This window comes from Chrysemys picta, chromosome 2, assembly GCF_011386835.1.
Source record: "Chrysemys picta bellii isolate R12L10 chromosome 2, ASM1138683v2, whole genome shotgun sequence".
In the NCBI taxonomy this organism is placed as follows: domain Eukaryota; kingdom Metazoa; phylum Chordata; order Testudines; family Emydidae; genus Chrysemys; species Chrysemys picta.
In genome coordinates, this window is record NC_088792.1 from 80984424 (window position 1) to 80994906 (window position 10483).

The 10483-nt window shown below is 46.7% G+C and overlaps 1 protein-coding gene across 1 annotated transcript; it reads left to right on the plus strand.

The window, feature by feature from the left end:
- The first annotated feature begins 5936 nt into the window (after window positions 1-5936).
- Window positions 5937-10039, plus strand: LOC135981376 (uncharacterized). The gene is made up of 2 exons (XM_065583604.1): window positions 5937-8232; window positions 9415-10039. Exons 1-2 carry the CDS (start codon window positions 7737-7739, stop codon window positions 9942-9944), a joined length of 1026 nt encoding a protein of 341 aa, XP_065439676.1. The 5' UTR covers window positions 5937-7736; the 3' UTR covers window positions 9945-10039.
- The last annotated feature ends 444 nt before the right edge of the window (window positions 10040-10483 follow it).

The following is a 10483-nucleotide window of genomic DNA, read 5'->3' on the forward strand; positions in this document are numbered from 1 at the left end:
GTTATTGATGATGTTGAAGGGTATGAGAAAGTGGCAATGAATGCCAGAGGCTTTTCCCGTCATATCTTATTTCAATTATTTTAAAATTTTGGGTGAGTCTGACGTGTCCTGCTGCAATCTTAACTATGATGAAAGTTTCTGCTTGTGTTAATGTATTGTATATAAATCTATACATATACACACTGTACTTTTTGTATATTAAAAGATGCTGGTTTGCAAATGAAGGTATTCCATCCTTTGAAAATCTAATATTCCCAAAATAATTTCATTCTTATTCTGACCTGGATAGTACACAAAACTCCAGCATTTATTATTTTTTAATATTTTATTTCTACAAATCAGTTTAACATACAGATTCTGAAGAGTTCCCTGGGTTTGTCTTATTTATAATCACATTTTTTTCTATTTATGTTTTGACTTGAAGATATTGAGGCATGGTAGTAATTTATATTTGAGAAATTATTGCACTAGAACAGCGGTGGGCAAGCTGTGGCCCGCACACAGCGCGTCAGGGTAATCTGCTGGCGGGCCATGAGACAGTTTGTTTACATCGACCATCCACAGGCACGGTTGCCTGCAGCTCCCAGTGGCCACCGTTCACCATTCCCAGCCAGTGGGAAATGCGGGCAGCCGTGCCTGCGGACGGTCGATGTAAACAAACTATCTGGCAGCCCACCAGCAAATTACCCTGATGGGCCGCGTGTGGGCTGTAGGTTGCCCACTACTGTACTACAAATATATGCATCTAAAGGAAGGATTTTTTAACCTCCTCCAGTAAATGGATATATTAACCTGATGACTTTAAAGGCAGGGATTACTAGGTTCCTCAAAAATGCAATAACACTTGATATTAAAAAGTGACAAGTGTGTTTTGCTTTTCAGGTCTTGCTAGGTCAGTGGTTCTCAACCTTTCCAGACTACCGTATCCCTTTCAGGAGTCTGATTTGTTTTCCATGTTTCACCTCACTTTAAAACTACTTGCCTACAAAATCAGACATGAAAATACAAAAGGGTCTCAGCACACTTACTGAAATTGTAGTTTGTACTGACTTTGCTAGTGTTTATGTAGCCTGTTGTAAAACTAGGCAAATATCTAGATGAGTTGATGTACTTCCTGGAAGACCTCTGTGTATCCCCAGGGGTTGAAAACCACTGCTCTAGGTGATCCTAAAATTGCCGTGTTTACAAAGAGCTAGACTTTGTCCAGGACTGCATAACCACTCAGGGGAACACGATCTCCCTTATGCCTCTGTCTGGATCTGGGCATGGAAGGGGAAAGTGATAATGTGCTTGGTTTGCTCTCCCAGAGTTAGATGTGTGTAGAGAGCAGAAAGAAATACAGGCACGTTGGTGTGCCAGGCCAGGAGTATAATTTACCCGTGATTGTAGCTGAGTGGTAAAAAGCAGAATCCCCAATAGTATTGTTCAAGCATTTTGAAATAGTATTGAACATTTGCTATAACATTACATTGCCATCATCATTCAGTATAAAATGTAGTATTAGAAATTAACGATCAGCCCCCTTTCCTCCATTGCATTATCCCCTCTTCCCACTACCTGCCAGAAGCTCCTCCTTGGGTGTATTGCAAAGAATGGGCTCCGCAGGGGCTCACAGGGAGGGAGGTCCCTTTCAGGAGAAGGAGGGACCCATATTAGTGGCGTTGTTGCATACCTCTAGAGAAAATGCAGAAGTTTCCCAGAGGGGCAATTTCCTTCCATCACTTTCCTTGCCTCATCCACCTGGAGGCTTTTACTGCTCCAACTCCCCTTCCTGGAAACTTTTTCTACCCCTACCCTTCCATTGTCTTCCCGTTGAAAAAGTCTGCCATTACATCTGCCCCCAAAACCTAGGTCACCAAAGGTAGGCCCCAGGCAAGGTGCACTATGTGAGACTACATTGTTTGCACATTCCTAGGAGGAGCAGTTCTGCTCTCCTCCTGTGCAACTGCTTTCCCAGTAGGTATCTATGATTATAGTAACAGTTTCTTGAAACAGCGTTTACTTCCACTTCCTGCTTGAACCCCTGTGGTGAATGGTTTGTTGGTTAGTTGGCATGTTTATGTTTTGTTTCTTGTAGAGAAATGGCAGCCAATGGCAGCCTGGTTCCTGCAGAAGGAACGTTGCCACGGGGTGGAGGGCTGCCAGAGAAGCAGGACCAAGAAGCCACCCCTCTGTGGGATGGGAAGCTTACTTTTCCCTGTAGTTCAGGAGACTCTATGGGGCTGAGAGGCAGCACCCTTCCCTTCTTGATGGCTCTCCCGATCCCTCCAAGTGAGGGGACAATTCAAAGGTAACCTCCTTAGTTGAAGTTGAAATTTATTGGCCCCCCTCTCTCCCTTCACATGAGCATTTCTGGGGAATGTACACTTTGGCTCTTTGAGTGTAGATTTCCTGATGTGATAGACACAAGTAAAACCCTTGTCCTTACGGCTTTATCAATCTGTCGGTTGGCTCTCCCGTTTACTTGTGAATTTTATTTAATTTCTCCTGCTTCTCCTTGTGGAAACCATCAACAATCAGCAGAGTTATGTTATGGGGAGCAGAATTTAGCACTCTATAATGGAGATTGCTGCAGCAGATTGGCTACTCCCATTATGGGGTAGAATATCTCTTTTGCCTGATGTGACCTTAAATTAAAATATTTTCAACAGCAGAATCCATAATTGTGCCATGTGGAATGTGCCCTACTTAAGCCGTTCACAGACTCCTTTTTTTTTTTAGGAGCTCCATTAACTGTTTTATGAAGCATTTGCAGTACTATTTTTATACTGCAACAATGTTAAATCATAACTGTCCCAGAACCACAAAGCAGAAGTGATGGGAATGTATCCACCTATGATGCTATATTCCTGAATTCGGTACAATATTTTTTAACAGGAAAAGGCAGCGCATGGAGTTGGGGGAAACATTTCATAGATTGTTTTTCTTGGAGTTTTCCTGTAAAAAATATGAAACAGGCTTTGGCTAGTCACTTCCATTTTCAAAGAAATCTGAGTAATGTTTGGCAACAACATTTTAATTAAACAAGCCTTCACATCTGTCATAGTATCACACTTTGAAATTCATGATCAGTTTACTCTACAGCAAGATGTTTTGCATAGTTTCAAAATATCACATATATATAGATATAAAAAAAATCTGGATCATGGACCTATTTTCCCATATTTTGAAACTATGCATAACATCTTGCTGTAGAGTAAACTGATCAAAAATATTTAAAGAAATGGTATTCTATTATTAACAGTGCGATTAATTGCGATAAATTTTTTTAATCACCGTCAGGAGCAAGTTCAGGTAACTAGAATTTAATTAGGGCTGTCAAGTGATTAAAAAAATTAATCATGCAATTAATTGCACTGTTAAACAATAATAGAATACCATTTCTTTAAATATTTTTGGATGTTTTCTACATTTTCAAATATATTGATTTCAGTTACAATACAGAATACAAAGTGTACAGCACTCACTTTGTATTTATTTTTTATTACAAGTATTTGCACTGTAAAAACCCCCAAAATAAATAGTATTTTTCAGTTCACCTAATACAAGTCCTGTAGTGCAATCTCTTTATCATGAAAGTTGAACTTAGAAATGTTGAATTATGTAAAAAAAACTGCATTCAAAAATAAAACGTAAAATTTTAGAGCCTGCAAGTCTATTCAGTCCTACTTCTAGTTCAGCCAATTGCTCAGACAAACAAGTTTGTTTACATTTGCAGGAGATAATGCTCTCCGATTCTTGTTTACAATGTAACCTGAAATTTCGAACAGGTGTTCCCATGGTACTGTTGTAGTCGGCATCGCAAGATATTTATGTGCCAGATGTACTAAAGATTCATATGTCCCTTCATGTATCAACCAACATTCCATGCATCCATGCTGATGATGCATCCATGCTGATGATGGGTTCTGCTCGATAACGATCCAATGATTATCTGAGTCAGATGCCACCAGCAGAAGGTTGATTTTCTTTTTTGGTGGTTCGGGTTCTGTAGTTTCTGCATCGGAGTGTTGTTCTTTTAAGACTTCTGAAAGCATGCTCCACACCTCGTCCCTCTCAGATTTTGGAAGGCACTTCAGATTCTTAAACCTTGGGTCGAGTGCTGTAGCCATCTTTAGAAATCTCACATTGGTACTTTCTTTGCATTTTGTCAAATCTGCAGTGAAAGTGTTCTTAAAACGAAAAACATGTGCTGCCATGAAATATATGGCAGAATGGAGGCAAAATAGAGCAGGGGACATAGAATTGTACCCCAAGGAGTTCAGTCACAAATTTTAATTAACACATTTTTTTTTTAAACGAGAGTCATCAGCATGGAAACATGTCCTCTGCAATGGTGGCCAAAGCATGAAGGGCTATATGAATGTTTGGCATATCTGGCATGTAAACACCCTGCAGTGCCGGCTAGAAAAGTGCCATGCAAATGCCTGTTCTCACTTTCTGGTGACATTGTAAATAAGAAGTGGGCAGCATTATCTCCTGGAAATGTAAACAAACTTGTTTGTCTTAGTGATTGGCTGAACAAGAAGTAGGACTGAGTGAAGTTTTACATTGTTTTCTTTTTGAGTGCAGTTATGTTACAAAAAAAAATCTACATTTGTAAGTTGCACTTTCACAGCAAAGAGATTGCACAACAGCTGGGGTGGCGAACCTGAGCCTGAGAAGGAGCCAGAATTTACCAATGTACATTGCCAAAGAGCCACAGTAATATGTCAGCAGCCCCGCATCAGATCCCCTCCCCCGCTCTCCCAGTGCCTCCCACCCACTGGCAGCCCGGCCAATCAGCGCCTCCCAGGGCCAGTGCAAGGAAGTTTCACGCCCTAGGTGGAAGTTTCGCCCAGGCGAAACTTCCACCTTGCGCCACCTCCCCACCCAGCTAACCCCGCCACCCGCGCCCCCCCACCAGAAGAGAACACCCCGCCCCCGTGGCAGCTAACCCTGCCCGCCACCCGGGGAGCCCGCTCCACCGCAGCAGCTATCCCTCTCTGCAGCTAACCACACCCGCCACCCCCCCGCCCCTCCCCTCTGTGGTAGCTAACCCCGCCCGGGGATCCCCCCCCCACGGAAGCTAACCCCCCCCCCCCGTGAGCCCGCCCCAGCACACCTCCGCTCTGCCTCCTCTGCTGAACACGCTGGCCCTGCTCTAATTCTCCTCCCCTCCCAGGCTTGTGGCGCCGATTGGAGGAGAATTAGAGTGGGGCCTGTGTGCTCAGAGGAGGAGGCAGAGTGGAGGTGATCTGGGGCGGAGAGCGGTTCCCCTATGTGCCCCCAGGGCCGGTGCAACCACTTAGGCGACCAAGGCGGTCGCCTAGGGTGCTAGGATTTGGGGGGGTGCCATTTTCTTCGGCAGCAACCGTGGCGGCCGGATCTTCGGCCGCCCCAGTCGCCGCTGGCATTTAGGCGGAGGGAGCTGAGGCAGTGGAGCGTGGGGAGGGTCGCCTGCAGCAAGGGGGGGGGGTGGCACGCAGAGGAACTCCCCGCCCCAGCTCACCCCTGCCCCGCCTCCTCCCCGAGCACGCCGTGGCTGCTTCACTTCTCCCACCTCCCAGGCTTGCGGCGCCGACGGGGCAGGGGTGAGCTGGGGTGGGGGGGCGCCTCAGGGCGGGAGGTAGGAAGCTACTTCAGGGCAGGGGCTCAGGGACAGGGCGCAAGGTGGAAGTTTTGCCTAGGGCGCGAAACATCCTTCCACCGGCCCTGTGTGCGGCCCTCCCCGCGCCCCCTCACCCCAGCTCACCTCCACTCCACCTCTTCGCCTGAGTGAGCTTTTAGGCACCCTCAACCAGTAGGCGCCATAGGCGGCTGCCTAGTTCACCTAGTGGTTGCACCAGGCCTGGTGCCTCCCCCACCCCACCCCCAGAGCTGGAGGCTCTGGGGGTGGGGTGGGGGAGGAGCAAGGGCATAGCAGGCTCAGGGGAGGGGGCGGGAAGGGGTGGAGTGGGGGCAGGGCCTGTGACAGAGCCAGGGGTTGAGCAGTGAGCAGCCCCCCGGCACATTGGAAAGGTGGCATCTGTAACTCCAGCCCCGGAGTTGGTGCCTATACAAGGAGCCGCATATTAACTTCTGAAGAGCCACAGGTTGGCCACCCCTACACTACAGTATTTGTATTAGGTGAATTGAAAAATACTGTTTCTTTTGTTTATCATTTTTACAGTGCAAATATTTATAATAAAAAATAATCTACACTTTGATTTCAATTACAACACAGAATACAATATATATGAAAATGTAGAAAAACATCCAAAATATTTAATAAATTTCAATTGATATTCTATTGCTTAACAGTGTGATTAAAACTGCGATTAATCTTTTTAATCACGATTAATATTTTTGAGTTGATCGCATGAGTTAACTGCGATTAATCGACAGCCCTAAATTTAATACAATAAAACTGACGCTGGATTTGTAAAATGTCTCACAAATCACAAGATTGAAAAAAGTTATATCTAGCTTGCCTCCTATCCTGAAGCCTTTTCTTCTTATAAATGCAATCGGACGGTATTTGCATGTGCTGTGAAAATTTATATTGTCTGTCAAGCAGTAGATTCTGTCTGCTTTCCAAATGATTAGTATTCCATTTGCTATATTTTTCTACAGCCAAACATAGTTTTCAAGCCACTGACTGTGTGTAATTGGACTACATTTTTTCAGGTGTTACTTGCGACTGTTCTGATTATTTAAAGAAAGATGATAAAGTCAGAAAACAAAGAGTGGACTCTAAACTATGCTGGATAGTGTCGTTTTGATTGACCTTCATAGAATTGGCTTTGTCACACAGATTCCAAGCCTGAATTCATCTCTAGGATACTGATGCAGAGCCCTGCAATGGGACTAAGAAGGGAGGCAATGTGATTCCTCTTCCCTGGGGCTTCAAAGAGCTGATTAGTCCCCCAATACAGTTTAGGGAAGCCCTTAGTATTGGCTTAACTTGAACCCAGCTGACCATGGTCTGTATGGGTCTTCTGGCAGCTAGGAAATAGCTGTCAATAAGACTCTGTCTGCCACACATCCACCCAACCCCAAAATGCCCTGATACACTCCCTATGCTGGGGACTAACGTAACAGGGATGGGGGCATGCAGAGCTTGCTGAACCAACTCTCCGACTGTCAGAGAGGCTCCGTGAACCGAGCATATTCTTTGAGGGTCGTTACAGATGTTTTGCTTAGAGGTGTGGCCACAGGAGCAACTGTTCATTCTGTCATTGCCTCAGCCTGTTGGCCATTTGTCAGGGCTCCTTCTCTTGTACTGCCCTGCTCCTCATCTTGAGGCTGTCTGCTGGGCCCCATTCTCCAATGGGCAGGAAGGACGAGGATTTGTGTTAGGGCTGTTAAGTGTGTGGCAGTTGCAGGTATAGATCACAGTGGAGTTTTTTGGGTGTGCATAATGCAACTTCCCTTTACAGATCAGTTTATTCTATGGACTCAGTTCTGATTTTTCTTGCGAATTATACCTATAGGTCACGCACAGTTCGAGTCTAGGCTGAGGCACACGAACAAAGTCCACGACTGCAGAGTATTACAGAGATAGCAAGTTTATTACACTCGAGCGTGGTGCCCCCGCTGCTAATCAGGAGGGGGACCCAGATAGTCGGTTACACAAAGATTATATACCTTTTAGCAGTGCATGCTACCCTCGTGCATCGTAACTTTTGGCCAATGAATAAGTCGTTTACTTGTCTCTCACCTATCCTAACTAAGCATCTCCCTCGTGCTGGCTAGTGTTACAAGCCCCCGAGCTCATGCACAAGCCCCCTCTCCTCCTCCTCCTCCAGGCCATATTCTCTGAATTAGCTGGCATTCCTTCCTTTTCTAAAAGACGAAATGCTAAAACTTTTGAAAAAATCTCCAAGGGCATGATGGAGACAGGTCACAATAGGGACTCAGATCAGTGCCGCGTGAAAGTCAAGGAGCTTAGACAAGCCTATCAAAAAACAAAGGAGGCAAACGGTCGCTCTGGGTCAGAGCCACGGACATGCCGCTTCTACGCCGAGCTGCATGCAATTCTAGGGGGCGCCGCCACCACTACCCCACCTGTGACCGTGGATTCCGGGTCGGGGATAATCTCATCAGCTACACTTGAGGATTCTGCGGATGGGGAAGAGGAGGAGGAGGACGAGCTTGCAGAGAGCACCCAGCACTCCGTTCTCCCCAACAGCCAGGATCTTTTTCTCAGCCTGACTGAAGTACCCTCCCAACCCAGTATCCAAGACCACGACCCCATGGAGGGGACCTCAGGTGAGTTTACCTTTTAAAATATAAAACTTGTTTTAAAAGCAAGCGTTTTTTAATGATTACTTTGCCTTGAGGACTTGGGATGCATTCGCGGCCAGTACAGCTACTGGAAAAGTCTGTTAACGTGTCTGGGGATGGAGCGGAAATCCTCCAGGGACATCTCCATGAAGCTCTCCTGGAGGTACCCCAAAAGCCTTGCCACAAGGTTTCTGGGCAGTGCAGCCTTATTCCGTCCTCCATGGTAGGACACTTGACCACTCCATGCTTGCAGCAAGTAATCTGGTATCATTGCCTGACAAAGCTTGGCAGCGTATGGTCCCGGTGTTTGCTGGCATTCAAGCAACATCCGTTCTTTATCTTGCTGTGTAATCCTCAGAAGAGTGATATCGCTCATGGTAACCTGGTTGAAATACGGGAACTTAATTAAGGGGACAGAGGTGGCCGTTCCTACTGGGCTGTTTGCCTGTGGCTGAAAAGAAATCCTTCCCTGCAGTTAGCCAAGCGCAGGGGGGGTGGAATTGGCCCTGAGATTTTCGCGTTTGGCTAGCAGGGATCTTCCCTGTTACCAGCCACGCGGTGGGGGGAGGGGTACAGCGATCATCCCAGAGAATTCATGGTGGGAGGGGGGGCGGGGGGGTTAGTTTGGTTCCTGCAGGGATCTTCCCTGATACCAGCCATGCGGTGCGGGGAGGGGTACAGTGATCATCCCAGAGAATTCATGGCGGGAGGGGAGGGCGGGGGGGTTAGTTTGGTTCCTGCAGGGATCTTCCCTGATACCAGACACGCGGTGGGGGGAGGGATAAAGCAATCATCCAGAGAATTGGATGGGGGGTGGTGGTTAGTTTGTTTTCTCCTGCTGCTGAATGTTAACAGGAAAACCGCAGCACTCAACGGGCTTTACTTGGTATGTGGGAAAGGAGGGCGCAGAAGCCGAAAGACAATGGCTTACCGTGGCCGCATGCAAGCCGAATTCTGTTGCCCGGACCTGTGATCTCTAGCAGCAAAGCCACAGGCACTCAATATTAAGAGGCAAAATGCGACCTTGCACAGAAATCACATGTGCTATGTAATGTGAATAGTGTTGGTCACCGTGAAAGAGTATAAGCATTTTGCGGATATAGTATAAGCATTGTTCTGCAAAATGTATCTTTTTAAAAAATTCTCTCTTTTTTTCCCTCCCTACAGCAGCTGCAAATTCTTCAAGCCTCCCTCCTCCGTCCCAAAGGCTATCACAGATAAGGCGTCGGAAAAAGAAGACGCGAGACGAGATGTTTGCAGAAATCATGGAATCCACCCACAGTGACAGAGCTCATCTGAATGAGTGGAAGGACACGGTTTCAAAGTATAGGAAAGAAGCCAGTGAACGTGAGGACAGGAGGGACCAACGTGAGGACAGGAGGGACCAACGTGAGGAGAGGAGAGATGCTCGAGATGAGAGGTGGCGGCAGGAAGATCAGAGGAGGCAGGATGCAACGCTGGGGCTGCTGCGTGAGCAAACAGACATGCTCCAGCGTCTGGTGGAGCTTCAGGAACGGCAGCAGGAAAACAGAGTGCCGCTACAGCCCCTGTATAACCCCCCTCCTCCCTCCCCATGTTCCATATCCTCCTCACCAAGACGTGTAAGAACATGGGGGAGGGAGGCTCCGTACACCTTCCCATTCCACCCCAGTGGACAGCCCAAGCAAAAGGCTGTCATTTTTTTAACCTTTTTTTAGTGGCCTTTTCCTTCCCACCGATCCTCCTCCCAAACCCCACCCGGGTTCCCTCCCTCTTTTTATAATCTATTAATAAAGAATAAATGATTTTTAAACGATAGTGACTTTATTGGGTTTGAAAGCAAGCTGGGGGAAGGGGGAGGGTGGGTTCCTTATAGAGAATGAGTCAATAAAGGGGGCGGGTTTTCATGAAGGAGAAACAAACAGATATTTCACACTGTAGCCTGGCCAGTCATGAAACTGGTTTTCAAAGCTTCTCTGATGCACAGCGCTTCCTGGTGTGCTCTTCTAATCGCCCTGGTTTCTGGCTGCGTGTAATCAGCAGCCAGGCGATTTGCCTAAGCCTCCCACCCCACCATAAAAGTCTCCCCCTTACTTTCACAGAGATTGTGGAGCACACAGCAAGCAGAAATAACAATGGGGAGATTGGTTTGGCTGAGGTCTGAGCGAGTCAGTAACGATCGCCAGCGATCTTTTAAATGGCCAAATGCACATTCTACCACCATTTTGCACTTGCTCAGCCTGTAGTTGAACAGCTC

Excerpts from the sequence above, each read along its gene's own strand:
- LOC135981376 (XM_065583604.1), top strand. The coding sequence starts at position 7,737 with ATGCACAAGCCCCCTCTCCTCCTCCTCCTCCAGGCCATATTCTCTGAA. Across the intron at positions 8,233-9,414 it reads CCCCATGGAGGGGACCTCAG|CAGCTGCAAATTCTTCAAGC; the intron begins GTGAGTTTACCT and ends CCCTCCCTACAG.